Here is a 20,444-nt window from a genome sequence, read left to right as displayed (position 1 = left end):
ATCTGGAGGAATTTTACACTCTACAATTCAAACTGAACACTTGGTGGCTATTTATAGGCAAATACCAAAATTGAAATATATTCTTCCACCCCCACAAAAAGCAAGTGTGGACAAGACTGTCTTGCAGCATTTAGATGTTCATGGTTGGAAATAAGAGACAAATAACTAAAGTATAGATATTTGATCAATTTTAGAGGCTGGTTGTGGCCCGGCATCCTTGCAATATGTGTGACACTAGGGAGGCAAAATGCCTTGCCATAACAAGGAACAACAGTCATTTCAACAACAGAACATCTCATTGATTAAGAAACAGCATGAAGTCTACATAAATATACGAAAATATAGATATAAATAAACTATGCTGGTAATAAGGTTAACCTTTCTTCTTTTGAAATCATGAAATGATTGACAGCTGTAGGCATGTTAAAAATGAACATTTTCTGTTCATGAAAAGCTGAAATGGATAGGCTCTGTCTAATCTTAGCTTAGGAGATGTGTAAAACTGAAAGTGAGCTCCATCTTCACTCCTGTCTTGTGTCTGTCTCTCCCAGCTACATGTACTGGACCGACTGGGGTGAGTACCCCAAGATCGAACGGGCCAACCTGGATGGAACGGACCGGGTGGTTTTGCTCAACAGCTCTCTGGGCTGGCCCAATGGACTGGCTATAGATTACGTAGCAGAAAAACTATACTGGGGAGATGCTAAAACCGACAAGATAGAGGTATGTCTAATAGCAGTCCATACAACAGCTATATAAAGATCCACCAGCTACTTCTCAGCTGGGACACAGCTAAAAGACAGGACAGAAAGGAAAAGGAAGAAGAAATTAGATGTATATAATAATACTGATCCAGTCAAATGTGGAGTTGTGCTGTAGCTGGACAGACTTTGTATCATTTGGCCTGGTCTCTACTGGTCCGATGTGATGTGGCCTGTCTCGTGTTTTGTAGAGTCTGGTGTGGTATGTTCTGTACTGGTCTAGTCTGACCTGTTGTAAGTTTTGTCCACTGGCAGGTACGTTTTTTAAACACTGTACATACTGCCAAGTGTCAAACTGCTGAATGTTGAAATTACGTATGGTTGTCTCCAGGCTGATGAGACAGTGGGAAAGGTGGGTTAGAGGATACAGTAGAATCAAGATAGAAAAATATAATGCAATGTGTGTGTCTGATCTGATACTGATCATCTGTGAAACAAAGCGCCGGCATAAGATACCCTCATGTCTCGTGTCCCTGTTTTCAGGTTGATATGTCTAATGAAGTCAATTATCCCCAAAGAGGAAGAACTGTTCCATCAGAAAAACTGATACCAATGCTACCAATGCTTTTGATGTTGTTTGTTAGCCAAGAATCAGCAGTGTCTAATTTCACACTCTAGCAGATGATTTCAATGTTCAGTATTTCTTCTTTCATTGAAGGTGGGTTTATCGGTGACATTGGCCACTGCAGTGGATGAGCAATATAAAAATCTAGAGCCACACGGCTCACAATAGCTCTCAGAAGTGTTTTATATTTATATATGTTAGTAGGGTATGGTATAGCGAATAAGAGAAAGCTTTGGAAATACAGTACACCTGTCTAGAAACTTAGGGAAGAACACTGATAAAACAGTAGTAGTAGCATAAATGACCAACACTGTTATCAGAAGGTCGGTGGTTTGATCCCCCACCGGCTACCCCCAGTCTGCATGTCAAGGTACTCTTGGGCTAAATACTGAATGTGTCAGATGGCAGGGGCATCTTAGCCCCTCTCCATCAGTGCATGAATGCATGTGAAAGGGGTGAATGTGATGTAGTGTTGAAGAGCTTTCAGTGGTTGGAAAGACTACGGTTCTATACAAGTACAGGCCATTTATAGTTCACTCTTCAGCTGACAGATGTCAGCAGCCCGGCAGGAAACACACACACTTACACATAAAATCTTACATATTTGACACTTTTTGTAGATAATTTTCTGCATTTGTTTGTGTTTCTTAGTTGAGAAAGCAGTACTACTCACATTAACTTGTTTGGTGTGAAGCCCAGGAAGTCTCCACACCCCTTGGAGTTTTAGAAGCAAAGGACAATGAAGTGGGGCAGGGCTGGGGGGTGGTTGTTCTTCTTATTGCCCATCCCCCTCTTCCCAAGACTTCTATAGCTCCTTTAAAGCAGGTGCCCTCCATTCTCCTTCACTCTGTTAATATCACACACTGTCTCTCTTTTGTTTTAAGACATTATAATAACTACATGTCCTCCTGCTTTTTTTGTCCATGCGTTTTTTCGATTCATTTCAATATTCTTTCTATTTCATTTTCTATATTACTCTTTGATGGGTATACTTTTTCTTTTTCTTTACATGTCTTGCTTCTCACCATTTTTCTGGTTTGTCTGTGATTTGGTGGTTGTTGTGGCGTGTGCAGAATTGGACAAGTTTACTGGTGTTAACACATTTTCAGTAGCAGAGAGAGGGAGAGAGAAAGAGAAAAGACTAGAACCAAATAGTGAATGCCTGAGCTTTCTGGCTGAATGCTTACCAATTGAAAGGGGTGGTTGCTCTGTCTGTCTCTCTCTCTCTCACTCTGTCAGGGTGAAAGGACCCACCTCAAAGGGCTTTTTTCACATTTCAGTCTTGTTTTTATCCTGTTGAAAAGAATTTGCTGCTGGGTGTGAAGACATTTCCATTGTACATCTGCCTGCATCTTATGTGTGTGTGTGTGTGTGTGTGTGTGTGTGTGTGTGTGTAGCTGATTTTTTTTAAGCTGAATGCCTAATGTAAGATTTTAAGCCATGTCCCGTTTGCCAAATTTAGACCTTGATGACAGAACAGTTACACTGATTGGAATTTGAGTTAAAGGATAATTCTTATTCTTGTAGTTTTGTCATAATGCACTCAAAGTAGTGGTCGACTGATACAGGTTTTTCAGTGGCCAGTAGCCAATATATATAAAACTAAGGAAAGTCATGCAGAGTACAATCTAATATACACTCACCTAAAGGATTATTAGGAACACCATACTAATACTGTGTTTGACCCCCTTTCGCCTTCAGAACTGCCTTAATTCTACGTGGCATTGATTCAACAAGGTGCTGAAAGCATTCTTTAGAAATGTTGGCCCATATTGATGGATAGCATCTTGCAGTTGATGGAGATTTGTGGGATGCACATCCAGGGCTCGAAGCTCCCGTTCCACCACATCCCAAAGATGCTCTATTGGGTTGAGATCTGGTGACTGTGGGGGCCATTTTAGTACAGTGAACACATTGTCATGTTCAAGAAACCAATTTGAAATGATTGGAGCTTTGTGACATGGTGCATTATCCTGCTGGAAGTAGTCATCAGAGGATGGGTACATGGTGGCCATAAAGGGATGGACATGGTCAGAAACAATGCTCAGGTAGGCCGCGGCATTTAAACCATGCCCAATTGGCACTAAGGGGCCCCCACACCATTACACCACCACCACCAGCCTGCACAGTGGTAACAAGGCATGATGGATCCATGTTCTCATTCTGTTTACGCCAAATTCTGACTCTACCATCTGAATGTCTCAACAGAAATCGAGACTCATCAGACCAGGCAACATTTTTCCAGTCTTCAACTGTCCAATTTTGGTGAGCTCTTGATGAGTGGTACCCAGTGGGGTCGTCTGCTGTTGTAGCCCATCCGCCGCAAGGCTGTGCGTGTTGTGGCTTCACAAATGCTTTGCTGCATACCTCGGTTGTAACGAGTGGTTATTTCAGTCAAAGCTGTTCTTCTATCAGCTTGAATCAGTCGGCCCATTCTCCTCTGACCTCTAGCATCAACAAGGCATTTTCGCCCACAGGACTGCCGCATACTGGATGTTTTTCCCTTTTCACAACATTCTTTGTAAACCCTAGAAATGGTTGTGCGTGAAAATCCCAGTAACTGAGCAGATTGTGAAATACTCAGACCGGCCCGTCTGGCACCGACAACCATGCCACGACCATACATAGGGTTCTGCTGTAGATTGCAGGGTACAGTTTGTCAGAAGTGACGTTCAGCTGCATTATTCTCTACAGTATAACTGTATATATTTAACTCTAGCCAATAAGGCTGTTAGATTAGAGCTGTACTAAGGATGATATATCGGCCTCATGAGTGCAGGTAGCCAGATAAATAATGCGTCTTTCACTAAGTCAAAGTGGCACTCCCAAGAGAAGCTACGACAGATGAGGGAACCTCACAAACTAGCAAAAATTGAGGTTGGGCTGATAAGCCCAAATTCCCCCAAGCTTGTGATCTGTCACAGCAGAGAAAGCCATTGTGGTGAAGCTAAATAAGTAGAGAGAGAAATTGATGCATTTACGTGTTTCATTGACGATGAAAAATGGTGATTGAAAACGCTAACAAGTATAGACGGTATGGAAAATATCCAAAGGCGTAGTGTGGACCCCAGCTGACAAAGCGAAATGAAGGCTGTCCTGGGAGTCCTGTATCTTTTGGGTGTATATCTTGCACATCATGAGTCCATAAGATGGCTGTGGTCTAACAGTTACAGTGGGAAACCACTCTTCAAAGCTGTATTCAGCATCAACAGGTTGGAGCAAATTGTGACCAGGACACATGTCAGACTAGAGAGGGGAATTACAAATTTGCTGCAGTTAACCCTTTGATGAATGGTGCCCACATTTGTGGACAGTTAATTGAACCTTAATTATATGTTAATATATCATGGTTATGTTCTGCAAGCCATTTGAGGACAGTGTCAGTTGATTGATATCAACATTGTAACAGTGGTTACATTCTCGTATTTCAATTATTCAATGCTTGATGACCCCATCAAACCTAAGATGGCCGATTGTGATGGCCATGTGCTTAATACATCAGGAATATTTATGGAAAACTTAAAAAAAAATAGTAGTACATACAGTCAAGTATGATTAACATATTTATGTTTTATAAACTAAAATTTAGAGTAAAATGTAGTTTTCATACACCTAAAACCAACTGTCCGCGTATGTGGATGTCATGTAACAATGGAGTCACACTGCAGTAAGTCTGATTTCTGTATCCTGCTAGTATATCTATTCCACTTTTTCAAAGATGTGATGAATTGAATTATGTTCTGCCCCCAGAAGGGGAAAAGTGGTCAGTCTGCTGTCCAGCATGCGTGACAAGAAGGACGTTGTGAGAGATCTGGAAAGCCTATGATGATCATAGACTATAACAAGATAAAGGGCACTGTGGACCACATGGACCAGCTGTGTCACAACTACAGCAGAGTAGTACAGCAGAGAACAAAGCGCTGGCCCCTGGCTCATTTCTCCAACTGCCTCAACTTTGCTGCTATAAATGCGCAAGTGGTTTTCCTGGCCAAATGTCCAATTTGGGAAGCCAGAGATCTTACAGGCATTGCCCTTTTCTGGAAACCTCGGGCTTAATCTGCTGTGGCCATGGCTGGATAAAAAGAAAGAGGTGCCACGGCTTCCAAAAGCTACGATGGACGCTCTGAAAGTTTGTGGCCTTTCTAGAAACGGAGGCACTCAAGCTGAGAAACTCCCATGAAAATCCCTAAGATGTTACTGTCAATCCAAGCTCGACTGCAAAACAGTGGACCACTGTGTTAATTATTGGCAAAATTATATTTTGACTGTTTCTTATGCCATGAGATTTTGCAATATGAAAACATGACGGTATTTCTTGTTGAGGTGAAAAGCTGCCTCACTATATCAGCATGAAGGAGTGTGAGGGTTAGGGTTGAAATTTGCATAGAAGTCCATCCACTTTTAAATGGGTTGTGTGTCAGCATTTTAGGTACCCGGTGGAAACATAAAATGTCAACAGAGTGACAAACAAGACACGAACAATATGTAAGCAACATTTTAAATTGCAAGTTGTTTTGTATTTTGAGACTTTCAGTCAAATAAAAGACAATTTTTCGTGTCAAATATTTTATCATTGAAGATTTCTTAAACATACTGTTAAAATGTCATCTCGTCTTGTGAACCCCATATTGTGCATCGTCTCGTGAGCTGTCACACCCCTCATTGTTGTTAATATTATGTTCTGAAAACGTTTTGATATAGGCATAACTTTAGACTCCTATAAGTAAGTACGCTGATGACCTGAGGTATTTAAAGTGTACCCACTCTAAGAGGTAAATGTATATTCTGACAATTTTACTTTTGTCTCATTTGAATACTTGATATTTGTTTAAGTAAAGATGCCAAACATTTGATGGGTTCAGGTTCTTAAATTTGAGAATTTACTGCTTATCATATTATTGGTGTGTACATGTATTACACTTATGTGTGTGTACATGTATTACTAATATGTGTGTGAAGCGAGCCTGCCAAACAGCTGAAAACTGAACAGCACCCAGCGTTTTACTTTTTGAAAGAGAGAAGAGAGAATGACAAATGACTAAGGTAGAACCAAGACTTTGTCCAAGAACACTGGAGGAATACTTGTGCGCTCTCTCTCTCTCTGTGTTTTCAAGTCTTTTTTACAGAAATCTGACTCTCCCTCTGCAACCTCCCACCCCACCTCGTCTGTGGAAAAAAATCCCTCTGAAGTTACCGCACAGGCCCCTTCCTTTTGAAAGGGAGTGTTTGTGTGTGTGTGTGTGTGTGTGTGTGTGTGAGTGTTAGCTGCTTTGACTGATGTGTTGTTTTCACACACAAAACGGCTGCTTTGTTGTAATTATGCAGATTGACTATGAATAGTGCCATTTAATCACACTGCAAAGCCATATAGTAACTACCCGTGTGTGTGTGTGTGTGTGTGTGTGTGTGTGTGTGTGTGTGTGTGTAAGGTAGAACTCAGATCAGGGAGGTGTACAGTATATAATGGAATTCCCCCTGCACCTTGTTTGCTAGTCTCCTTGGCTGTGTCTTGTTTCTGTAGGCATTCAGATTAACGGGCCAAGTCTCTACACCAACTGAGACATATGTGTTAAAGTCAGTGGTAGAATGTAACAAAGGACATTTTCTCAAGTAGTGTATTTACATACAATTTTGAGGCACTTGTCTGTTTTTGGAATTAAACACTGAAATAAATAAATAATTTAATTAATACAATTCCTTTACTGCATTTATCTTGTCGTAGTTGCTTCTTTCTTAGATTTTACATATATATATATTACATATAAGATATGTATGTTTATATGATGCATTATTATAGATTAAACTACCAAAGAGTACACATTAAAATAGTTAAAATTTGCAGCGTACCTGTCAACCCTTTTCTCGTATTTTACCATTTTATCCCGTTGTCCATCTACCAAATTTTTAACCTTTCTAAAAAACAAACAAACAATGATGTGTGCCAACCGAAAAAAAAATATTTACAGTAGGCGAGTAAAGACTGCGACCTACAGTCTAGCAAGGCTACAGTGTGGAAGGTACATGTATATTTATATCTGATAAGCAGTTGTATGCACAGGTTGCAACTGGCCGTCTGTAGAAAAGGAATATATTATTGTTCTGGACATCCGACAGGAGGAAAGAGAACACAGTAATATATCAATCAAATAAATATTACTAATGATTAGAATAATGAGACTAATAATAAAAACTTTAACAGCGAGTGTCAAGCAGCAGGAAGGCTATGACCACAGATCCAGACTCCACAGCAGCCAGAAACACCTGCAGAAAGTGACAGAAGGAGAGAGGAGAGGGGCGAGAAAGCACAAGACTACAAGAGAGGGAAGAAGTCGAGTTAGTAACATGCATTAATGGGATAAGAATGTATACAGATGGAGAGGGAGAGAGGAGCTCAGTGCCTCATGGGAAGTCTCCCAGAAGTCTAGGCCTATAGCAGCATAACTAAGGGATGGTTCAGGACTCACTTTTATCGTATAATTACCCTGTACTGGGATAAAGCAGAATAATAATTATTGGGAGTGCAGATTTCATGTAGGCAAGTACTTGGGAGAATGTGGCAGCATGCTTGCTAAATCAAAAGGTTCTGCAGTAGAAAAGATCCTTTCAGAAATAACATCCATCTCACAATCCTTCCCTGATGATCTCCTTGAAGAAGACAGTTTAACTGGTAGAATTACTAAAGCCAATTATTTGATATCTAAAAATCAGTAGCCTTTGTCCGGTTGAGGAAGAGTTGGGTAGAAGCGGGTGAAATGATGAATATTATTAATATATTATTACTCGAGAAACATCATGCCAAGCTCAAAACTATACAACAGCTAAACTACTGAGAATTGATAAAGATAAAGTGTTCCTCCTACAATGACACAAGGCTTAATTACTCTTATCCCAAAAGCCAAAAAAAAGACTTGATATAGAATTTAAAAAATGTGTGTCCTGTTAGCCTCTTAAGTAATCATAACAATATTTTAGCACTTACAGGTAAGTATATTTTAAATATGTTCTGGTAAAATCTTCCTTTATTGTTAATAAAAATATATGTCATTATATAATAGATTTTGTTTGTATTACCATAGCGTGCTATGCATAGCTGCAGATCATCAGGTATGCAACCTTTTCCGTTTGAAACTCAAACTTTGTGTTAAAACTAAAATACTTTAAAAACTATCTCTCTCCAATAATTAGGAATTTGTTTTATAACTTGTTGTAATCAGCAATCCCACAGTTTTTTTCATTTTGCTGCTAAAATAATAATTAACATTTGTTTGCTTTTTCTTCCACCCATTTTTTTCTTCCTGTAGACATTTTGTGTTCATTGAAACTGGCTCTGTTCGAAACAGAAGGCATTAATTTCGAGTGAAGGCATCGCAATGAACATTGGTTTTGAACAGCCTATTTGAGCAACATGTGACGTCAGCATGCCATCTTGCGTCTCTTCTGGCTGTCGGTCACTAGCCTTAGCGTCAGCTAGCTAGCTATTGAAAATGGCAAATGGATAGCAGAAGCCTCAGAAATCATACTGAACAAACTTGGTTGGTTATAGTCACGGGCTTATATGATAGTTCAGTGGTTAGTTTTTGCTAACTTTTCAAAAATCAAAGCGAAAAATCTACTAAAAACGTTTAAAAACTAATACTTGTAGGCCAATTTTGTCTTTTGTCGATTTTGACTCGATGCTGCCTTCAAAACTGACCATTACAGGGGCAGTTTGAAAGCATCTTACGAGACAGGAAAAGATCAGTGGCTGCATTTAAATTACATAGAAGGTGTGCTAACAATCAAGTGTCATTTAACCAGAAAAAATGGTATACTATACTACACTGTGACCGCTGTAACAATCTAGGTGTTGTGACAGACAGGTATTAAGACTGACACGTGTTGTGACTGTTTTTAAATAGCATAGATGAGCCATCAGGAGCAGCAGAATGTCACTGTGAGGGCTTTAAGGACTGAGGACACTGTCCTGCTCAATGAAAACCAGACCCTTCACAGATGCATCGAAGGCCTCCGAAACCAGATTAGAGAGGTGTCTGGGTCTGAGTGCTGGGAGGAAAACCAGATCCTGCTCAAACAAATAGAGAACCAGAAATAAAAGAAAACAAGACAGACAGTGAAGCCATGAGTCAACAAATTGAAGCCCTGAAAGATCATATTCAGGTGCTCACCACAAAGCTGCAGGATGGAAATGCTTTGAACGACAAGTTTAATGTACTGAAGGAAGAAAAAGAGGCAATGAGCCAACATATTTCTACCCAGCAGCATAAAAGTCATGAACTTAATGAAACTGTCAAAGAATTAGAAGTCTTTGAGCAAAAATATTATGAATTTTAAAAAGAAAAAGAGGCCACGAGGCAACAGACTGATGACCTGAGACAAAACATTCAGAAGCTCAGCACAAAGCTCCAAAGTGACCAAATCGTGTGTGTCCAGGAGCAGGTGGAGGCTGCTGAGATGGATGAGACACCTCGACAGCAAGAGGAGCTGAAACACAGAGGGGAAGTACCGTCCTTAAAAAAAGTTGTCAATGTTAAAGATAGGCAACTTGAAAAATATAAGACAGAGAATGCGGCCATGAACCAAAAAATTGATGCTCTGCAGCTAGAAATCCAGAGGATCAGAGAAAACCTGCTAAAAACGCTCACAGATGAGGAAAGGTTATGTGACCAGGAGCAGACCTCAAAGACGAAGGAGGAAGAGGAGGTGTCACTGAAGCTGATGGATGGGTACGATGAAACCATCAACAGAATTTGCAACAAAACTCAAATCCATGACTGAAAGGTACAGTGCAGTGAAGGTTAAGATGGAGGCCATGAGGCAAAAATATGACATCTTGCAGCGAGGAAATCAGGAGCTCAGAGATAACTTCATGAAGGAAAAATCTCTGCGAATGCAGGAGCAGCTGAAGGCCTCAGAGATGGAGCAGAAAATACTTCTCCATAAAGACTTGGTACAAAAACTGAAAGAAGAGTTGGGAAAAATGATCCACCTGAAGCAGAAGCTCCATGATGGTGAAATGGAGTTGCTGAATTGTCAACTCGGTGCCACAGAAGAAAAGTGTGAGACTGTCATGGTTCAGAAAGAGGTTGTGAGCCAGGAAAACGCAGCACTGCTTTGTCAGATGTTGGAGCTGAGCAGAAAGCTTCATGTTGAAAAAAGCTCATTTATTCAGCATCAGCTTCTTACCGCTCAGAATGAAGACCAACTCAGAGATCAGGTGGACGAGCTCCAACTTCTGCTCCAGCTAAATACCAGGGACAATGAGGCCCTCCAATCTGAAATCCAGTTCCTGAAACTTAAGATGGACCCCCCCAACAAGTTCAGCGTAGGGAAGCTATACAGAAGGAGTCACTACCAGGGGGAGCGGACCTCCCCCTGCCTTTGTGGATGGTTGACCCAACTAGTCATACATGAGCAGCAGAAACAAGCACACAAGACGCCGACCATTTTCTACCTAGAAAATAACCGTTACATGAAGATCGATAGCAGCACTGTGACAGCTGGGTGGCTCAGCAGTTAGCACAGACAGCAGCCTCACAGCACGCAGCCCTGACCCATATCATATTGTTTCCTGTGTTGAGAATGGGACAGTGTGGATCGATTACATAAAAAATTGAAATGTTGTTGAAATTGATCGTTTTTTTTGGACATCGTCCTCTGAGTGGCTCTGTGCTGCCCTGATGCTTTATTCCCTGTGAGGGCATTGTAAGCGGATTTGAGACTGCTTTATGAATGGTGGAGCCTCTCTTTAAAACACTGGCAGTGGTAATGATGGAGCAGGCATTCAAGGACAGGCAAACAGACACAAATCAGCTCCAACTCGCTGACTAAGTTGTCTGTTCACTGGTTTGACCAGCCAACTGGAGATGCTTGATGAATATGTCAAGCTTATACATGTTTCTTATTTAACCTTCAATTCTATTCTACTTCATTCTCCTCCTTATTTACTGTTTACTCACAACTTGAATCGGCTCCCCTTGCTTTTCCCTTCAGTTCCATGTGGAGGAGGCCTGTTAATGACGGAGCCTATCAAAATGATTGAAACTAACATGGTACTGAATGACATCTGCACTGGTGTGTTTACTGTTCACTGTTGCTTTACCTGGTCCTTGCATGTAAAATATATATAATTATTAATATAAATATAACGTAATAGCAGTTAACAACTCTGTCTGTGTTTCTCTGCAAAATGCTAAAATGGGCGGCGTTAGTATACCTGGGTGGCCCGTCCAAGTAAAGTCTAAACACTGCATGTTCATACCATGTGTGCATTATTATTATTATTATTATTATTATATACATTGCAGTAAAATGTGTTCATTCCAAGGTTGCAGTTTTTTCTCACCCTGAAGCAGTTCTGAAACTTTTAATATTGAGTATCTGCCAATTAATTAATTAGTTAATCCTGTTTTTCCAACATAATTTTCTACATTCCAATTTCCATCATAATTTAACCCTAACCCTAACCCTACATAATTCAGTGCACATGCAGCCTAATGTATGACTATATTTTAATTAGTAATTGATGATGGCTTGGAGGTTTGGACAGAATTTGGACAGCATGACCAAAAACCAAAGCTTGATTGTAGTTTTCAACCAAGAGCAGCACTTAAAGGACCAGTATGTAAGATTTAGGGGGTTCTATTGGCAGAATATGGCAGAAATTGAATATAATTCATAAGAATGTCTTCATCATCATATAATCACCAGAAAATAAGAACATCAATTTTATTTTTATAGCACACTTAAAAAAACAAGGTTGGCCATGGTACTTTGCAGGTTAAAAATACAACAATAAAACAGTAATTACACGGTAAAAGTACAGCAATAAAACATTAGAACATACAGTATAATATATAGTGATATTAAAATCGCCAGGGATAATAACTGACTTAACTCGAAGGAAATGCCAAAGAAAAGAGATGTGTTTTTAACAGTGATTTTAAGTGTTCGAGAGTTTATATCTACAGAGGGAGCAAGTCCTCTTCCACAGAGTCAGCCCTGTTTGCACTGCCATGTTTCTACAGTAGCCCAGAATGGACAAACCAAATACTGGCTTAGAGAGGGCCTTTCGTGTCTTTCGTGAGTTTCACAGCCACTCTGGGGTTTCCTATAGGCTTGGAAGGGTAGGGTGAGGCCAGGGGTATTCAGTTGTTTGTGACTTTACCGCTAGATGCCACTAAAGCCTACACGCTGGTCCTTTAAGAGGCCTGGGCCAAGATGACCATTTTCTAAAACTCTTGTCAGGGTGAATAATCTTTGTAAAATTGCTAGCTTCTGTTTATTTGTTCACTTGCGTGCAATGATGTGGTTAAAGAATTTTTACAGGTCACTCACCTGGAGCACACTAATTTTAAATAAAATATATAGCAATGAGTCAGTCATTTCTATGGAGCCTGGGAAGAAAATACAGGCAGCATATTCATTTGGCTCATCTGGAGATAAATCCTTAAGAACCCTGAAGTTTTAATGAACTGGATGGCATCCACAGTATCATCAAAGTAACACCCCATTATCCTGTAAAATGTGTTTAAGGGATCTCAAATATAACAGCCAAAACCTTAAGTATATCTATATAGCTCAGTCTAAGATAAAAATAATTCAAGACCAGACTAATGACGGTATCGATTATCCGATATCCTAATCAAGAAGAAGAAGAATATTCAATCGAGAGCATTCATTTCTAAAATGTGCCTACACGTTTTTTTTTCCAACGTGACACCTTCTTGGAAGGTTACTAGTCTCCATGTCCTATATTATCTTATGATAAACTCCATACCAATAGTTGTAGTGGTTAGTGAATTGGTCGGCCGATTAATCCAGCCGATATCTGGCATCCGATATATCATCCTAAATGACAGCAGATCTAATCAAACAACTTTACTGGCTAGAGTTAAATATATATACTACTGTAGAGAATAATGCAGCTGCATCACTTCTGACAAACTGTACCCCACTCTCTCTTAAACACCAGTCACGGTCTGAAATCTACAGCAACCAAGTGCAGTATTTTCCATACATTTATTTATTTGTGGCAGCCTGCCAACACTGACTGCCACGTATTGATTTTCGATTTTTTTTTACTATTTCAAATTGGTAAAATTGTGTTTGATTGTAGAGCTGCGAGAAACGCATATATTCGCTCAGCACCTCCTCTGACACAACTGAAATTTGCAGGGTGTTTTGTATGGGAGTGCACTATATAATAGATTAAAGATAGTGTTCACCCCCTGAACATGACATATGTTATCATATAACACTGTAGTATCACACACCATACTCCATCATAATCATTTCATATACTGTTCAATATCAAATCTGTAATCATCAACCTGAAAGTTCAGAGGTTTGGAGTTTTTCCTTGTGGTGACATGATGACTGATTGATTGCGCCACTGAAACTGCAGTCAACCCAGGGTTTTCCAATCCAGACATGAGCATGTTTACATAAAAGAGGTAGCGTTAACATGGACAAGTCCACTGGCAGCAGAGCAGCATATTTTACAAACCAAGAGCTAACCGTAATATTAGACAAATAGACAACGTGTAAGTAACACAGCTGCAGCTGACACAGGCAGGAAGACAGAAAATCGCTGACAAGTTAACAGGCGTAACCTGATGTGTTGATTTGATGTTTTCTTATGGAATATGTAAATTAGCCCTATTCTTTCAGCTTGGATGTGTGTCAGCATTTCCACATTAAAAGACTCGGGCGCTGAATAAGTGATTGTTCCAACTCACTTTAAGAACTACTCGTCACTTAAAAAATTAGATTAATTTATTTAACAGACTCAAAAATGTTTCAAACATTCCATTCATGCCATAAAAGGTGCTCCAATAGTGGTCGAAAGACTGAATCTCAACATTTAGGCTGCTTAAAACTCTCCTGCGCCAACATCGCAGAAGGTGGGGTCTCTATAATAGGCTACAAGATAGCTACTAACCTAAAATAAATATTAAACTTAATTCCAATATATGCTCATAATATTCAGCCTCACATAAAAAAATTAAACCCATTTATTTTAACGGCTGTGACAGGCTGTGTGAAACAGACTTGGGAGCAAATAAAAAATATAAAACACATTTCAAAGCGGTAAGTAAGCTTACTGTAAAAACTTAACAATAATTAGTAGCTTACAAGGCTTTTCAATCAGTCTCTGATGATATCACTATACAAAAGTTTCTCTGCATAACCGCAGCAAACATAAAAGCAGCCTCTAAACCAGTCTGTGGGATCTTCTATGGATTGTGATGTGATTTTCCAAGAGAGCTGATTGTTCAGTAGTCGGTGTTTTTATGGAGTTGACCTCCAGAGCAGGTTAGCCATTCAGCATAAGTTACCATGGCGATTTACCCTGTTAAGAAGTGAACCACCGTTGTGGTACTGAAAACCCAGGGTTAACCCTGAAGTTATCTGGATAAGCTCAAATCCTGCTTCGTGGACAGGCCCCAGCTCTCAGGTTAGAGAAATAACAGAAACACCTGTTGTTGCTCAGAGTTTCCACAGTGTCCTGCCAGCTCTTCTCCCTGTTTCGTCCCTCCTGCTTCCCTTTCCCAGTCTCTCTGCTGTATGTTCTCCCTCATCCCTGTCACCGCAAAATAACAGTAGCTGCATGTCTCATTTCCTCTGGGAGCTCAGCCTTTGGCCCACATCTGTGTGTGCGTGTGTGTTGTGGCTGATCTTATGTATCCCATTAGAATGGTAATATTGTGGTCTGATGTAAGCACTGTTGTGGTGCACAAGCAACAGCAGCTACTTGCCCACAGCACAGTGTGTTTGTTTCTGCTGTCCCATGTGAAGGAGACACACAATAGATTGTCAACTTATTTTCTATACAAGCTACTTAAAATTAACTTAAATTGTATTACTAATAACAAAACTAATTCTTAAAAAACAGAAGACATTGGTATCTTATCTACTTTTTAAAAATTTAATTAAATTTTTTTTAACTTTTACACTGAACAAAATATATAAATAAATAAACGCAGCACTTTTGTTTTTGCTCCTATTCATCATGAGCTGAACTCAAAGATCTAAGACTTTCTCTATGTACACAAAAGGCCTGTTTCTCTCAAATATTGTTCACAAATCTGTCAACAATCTGTGTTAGTGAGCACTTCTCCTTTGCCGAGATAATCCATCCACCTCACAGGTGTGGCATATCAAGATGCTGATCAGACAGCATGGGGATTGCACAGCCTTAGGCTGGCCACAATAAAAAGGCCACTCCAAAATGTGCAGGGACTGCCTTCACCTTAGCCGGTCCAATGGCCAGTGTTGGGCAAGTTACTCAGAAATTGTAATATATTAGTTACTTATTACTCCTTTAAAAAGTAATATTACTTTACTTATTACTGGGTGATAAAAGTAACTATTAGTTACAGTAACTATTAGTTATAGTAACTAAGTTACTATATTACTGTCCAGTGTTACCCACAGAATTGGAGCTGTGGAAAGAACGCCTCTCTCCCTCGTTCTCCATTCTTCCTTTAGTGTTTTCGGTGTTAGCGGACATGAACAACAAAGTCCGGTGCCGCTGAGCTGCCGCACAGTCGTGGATTTACGTCAAGGATGGTGCATTCAGTAACGAGTAACGCAGCGTTACTTGCCTTAGTAACTAGTAATAATATTACCTTTTTAGAAAAGTGATTAGTTACACTACTTAGTTACTGGGAAAAGTAATATTATTATAGTAATGCATACTGCCCAACACTGACAATGGCATCAATAATATTTGTAATTTTAGAATTGAAATTATCAACAAAAGGTCGGCACGGTGATGCGGTGGATAGCACTGTCGCCTCACAGCAAGAAGGTCGTGGGTTCAAACCCTGGTTACCCCGGCCTTTCTGTGTGGAGTTTGCATGTTCTCCCCGTGTCTGCGTGGGTTCTCTCCGGGTGCTCCGGCTTCCTCCCACCGTCCAAAAAAACCCCATGCAGGCTAGGTTGATTGGTTACCCTAAATTGTCCTTAGGTGTGAGCGTGAGTGGTTGTTCGTCTATGTGTGGCCCTGCGATGGACTGGCGACCTGTCCAGGGTGTACCCCGCCTTGCGCCCGATGTCAGCTGGGATTGGCTCCAGCCCCCCCACGACCCTGTACGCAGGATAAGCGGTTGACGATGGATGGATGGTTGGATGGAAATTATCAACAAGCTCATTGACTGAGACCCGTGAGAGGGCGGGTGTGGAAGAGAAACCTGAATAAATATTTTACTGGTGTTTTCAGTGATATGCTGTTTTGTGATTACTTCTGTTTGAACATTCGTGTGTGCAGAGATAGCACTCTCAAAGAAAACACAGGAATGATACGAGAGAGCAACAATAACTACACAGTCAAAGTCAATAAAGTTAGTAATACTAGTATTGTACTATTTCTACTACTTCTACATTCACAGTCAATAAAGTTAGTAATACTAGTATTGTACTATTTCTACTACTTCTACATTCACAGTCAATAAAGTTAGTAATACTAGTATTGTACTATTTCTACTACTTCTACATTCACAGTCAATAAAGTTAGTAATACTAGTATTGTACTATTTCTACTACTTCTACATTCACTTGCAGGCTTGCAATCTTTTCATACTCCAAACTGTTGACAGTTGACTGCTATTTATATGTCAGGGGGTAGTGTTTGTGTGTGGGGGTGGGGTGGGGTGGTGTGGGGGTGGGGTGGGGTGGGGTGGGGGTTGAGTGACATAGTCTTGTAATTCTGGGCCATGTGTCCTAGGGAACGTCATAGATTTTTCAGTTTTTTTATGATCAAGCACAGCCACAGCCAAAAACAGCTGGAACTCAGTGGTGGCTGCTGCCAACCGCTTCTCTTCTTGGATGACTTGAGTGTATCATCCATCACACATTGGTTAGTCTCAGGTTGCACATTCCTGAGACTCCCATTATGAAACACCCACACACATAAGTAAACACTGACAGGGTGTCTTTACGTTCTCTGTTTGCTTATGTAGGAAACAGATAGCACTGAGTGTTTGTGGTTGTGTGTCATGAATGTGTGTGTTCTGACCACAGACCAGCAGAGTTTAGGATTACAGTCAGGTAATTAATATCTTACGAGCTGATGGCTAATGGAATAAATTGGGGGGGTGGGAATGAGGGTAGAAAAATTCCTGATGTGTCATATAATGTGCATACTTAATGTATTTCTTTCATTTAATATATTCAACAATTTATTAAGTCTATTTTCAATGTGTTCTACTGGATTAATCATCTAAAGCGTAATTGTCCTGTGTGTGAATGTCTCAGGCTAACTGTATTTTGTAGTAACATACAAGTACCATAGAATGGCAGCAGCTACATTTGAAGTGCTCACTGGGAACCGTTTAAGTGACTGAAACACTGTCCTGCAAATGTTTCACAGTAAAAGCCTTGTTAGGAAATTACTAGAGGGCTTTTAGTTTGAAATGAGTATAAGTGTTGAGTTTGTATAAACAGCGTAATTCAGTAACAAAACTAAAAATGTTAAGCAGGAGGGGATCAGGAAGCAAGGAGGCTTCATGCTGAAATATGACTAAATGTATCCAGTCAGAGGGAAATAAAGGCCTGCCTTAAATATAAGCCTAAAATCACTGACATAAATCATTAAGAAAAAATGCAAAACATTCTCTTGTTGCAGCATATCGTGTGTGAGGGTTTGCTGCTCTTATCTGTTTTATATAATTTCAAAGTGAATACCTTTGGGTTTTGGACTGTTAGTTAAAAACCTCACTTTGGGCTCAGGGAAATTGCAATGGCCATTTTCTTACTGTTTTATTATTTTTTTTATAGACCAAACAACTAAGCAATAATGAAAATAATCTTTAGATGCAACACTAGGTGCAGTTCTCTATAAGCCTCCCAGAGATTGATGTTATGTATTTATTTATTACTCAGGTGATCCTGTGCCTTAGAATTCAAGGAATAGTTAATGACAGATGGGAGTTTTGTGGACACACAAGAAGTCAGAGATATCAGTGAAGGTTTTTGGGTTGTATGTGAACACCGTGCGACTTTCCTGTGTGTTTCATTATGTTTGTTAGAGAATATCCATGTGTGTGTGAGCGTATGTGAACTGTCCTGTGACGGTCTGACTTCTCCCTGCGTTCCCGATGAGACCTTTGTTCATATTCTGTTTGCTCTCTTTCTGTCTTTTTGTCCTTTTTCCCCCATGTCCATCAAGAAATGAGACATTCTCACACCCAAAATGAAAAAAGACTGGGAGACAAACACACCCAGCGCATAATTCTTCCTGAAAAGGCCAGTGGAGAGAAAGAACAAGCAAGAGAGGAGAGGGCAGAGAAAGGGAGTCTCCCTGCCATCTTTTCACTGGGATGGCCATGTCTAATTGTGTCACAGTGATAAATGAATAGTTTTTTGTGGAGGGGTCAGGAACCTCCCTTGGATCAGAGGCCCATCAAAGTGGATTTTCTCTGTTTGCCCACCCCCTCCCTCTGAATGGATATTTCAGTAAACAGATAGCTGGGTACACTGCTGCTTATCACAACAACACTTATTCTTATTCTGCATTTTTTGTTGTTGCAGATTTTCTGGCTCATTGCAACACAAGAATGTGAGTTGCAGAGTTAATATTAAATCTCTAGTCATATGTTCTCTAGTCATATGTTCTCCTCTTAAACTTCTCGTTTTGGTATATTCACTTTTTCCTTTGTTCTTCTTCTTCTGTCTTTTTTCTTCTTTTGTACTGTGTCAATGCTCAGACTAACAAACAATGTAAACACTTCTAAATGAAGATGGTTTGAAACTGTTTTTACTAGGTACACCCAGCTGTTGTATCATGTACTCTTTTAACCAAGGGCGTCCCTTTGTGTTGAAAAGTGGTGGGGACATAAGGGCTCAGATTAGTAAGTAGTATTAAGAGACACTTAGCTTGCGAGATATCAGTGGTACTTGCTATTAGGTTTATGAGAATGAGACAAAAGATCTTTAAACTGTGTTTTAAAGATATCATCAATACCAACATGAGTGGGGGGTATGGGGGAACCTCCCCCAGGAAATTTTGATCTTTAAACACTTAATTTCTTGCATTCTGGTGAAAGTTTCTGCACCGATTTGTGGTGTCTTTATTTATGGAAAAGGAAACACAAAATTCAGGTATTATGTGACATTTCAACATAAACAAATGTAATAGAATCTAATGCAGTGCAGCTCTCAGGTATTTTGTGTAGCTTTCAGATCTGTTTCTCCTGTAAATCAAACTCAATCAATCAAACACACTTTATTTCTAAAGCACATTTAAAACAACCAGGTTGACCAAAGTGCTGTACATTGACATGAAGCAATAAATAGAGAAAATACAATACCAGACAAACATAAAGTTCTTATGCCAGATTAAAAGCCAAGGAATAAAAATGTGTTTTAAGTCGCAATTTCAAAACCGGAAGGCTTGGTGCCAGTCTGACATGAAGAGGCAATTCATTCCACAGTCTCGGGGCTGTGACTGAGAAAGCTCAGTCCTGCTTGAGCCGTGTTTTAGGGACAACGAGAAGAGAATGACCTTGAAGGAGCATGTGGCTTCAACAGATCAGTGATATAGACTGGAGCTAGTCCATGAAGGGCTTTAAAAACAAACAATAGTAAAATCAATCCTAAAATTAACTGGGAGCCAGTGAAGAGAGGCAAGAACAGGGGGGATGTTATCTCGCTTACAAGTTCCAGTAAGGAGACGAGCGGCAGCATTTTGACACCAGTTGTAGTCGAGAGAGGGAGGCCTGGCTAACACCTACATACAGAGCATTACAATAGTCAAGGCGTGTTGTGATAAATGTATATATCACCCTCTCAAAGTCTGTGAGGGATAAAAAGGGCTTAAGCTTAGTAAGAAGCCTAAGTTAAAAGAAACTTGCTTTCACAACAGAATTGATCTGCTTCTCCATTTTAAAATCACAATCCATTTTAAATGTAAATGCTCCGTACTTGTATAGTGCCTTTCTAGTCTTTTCGACCACTCAAAGCGCTTTTACACTACATCTGCATTCACCAGTCACACACATTCATACACGGAGCCTAAGTGCAGACTTAACATAAGGTTGCAAAGTGCCCAGGTCTATTTGTGAGACATCAGAGGCGCCACTGGGTCTAAAAACCATGACCTCAGTTTTACACTCGTT

At 40.0% G+C, this 20,444-nt stretch overlaps 1 protein-coding gene across 1 annotated transcript in view; it reads left to right on the top strand.

Annotated features, from left to right (window-relative positions):
* lrp5 (low density lipoprotein receptor-related protein 5) overlaps positions 1–20,444 on the top strand; it is an 83,425-nt gene that overhangs the window by 39,178 nt on the left and 23,803 nt on the right. Inside the window, exon 11 of the mRNA XM_038705198.1 lies at positions 552–723. Coding sequence (XP_038561126.1) covers positions 552–723 — 172 coding nt within the window. The remainder of the gene's footprint in view (positions 1–551; positions 724–20,444) is intronic.

Source organism: Micropterus salmoides, unplaced genomic scaffold, assembly GCF_014851395.1.
Source record: "Micropterus salmoides isolate LMB-PRFRI ecotype aquatic unplaced genomic scaffold, ASM1485139v1 Ms_hic_scaffold_8, whole genome shotgun sequence".
Taxonomy (NCBI): Eukaryota; Metazoa; Chordata; class Actinopteri; order Centrarchiformes; family Centrarchidae; genus Micropterus; species Micropterus salmoides.
This window is presented reverse-complemented; position numbering and strand designations above follow the sequence as displayed.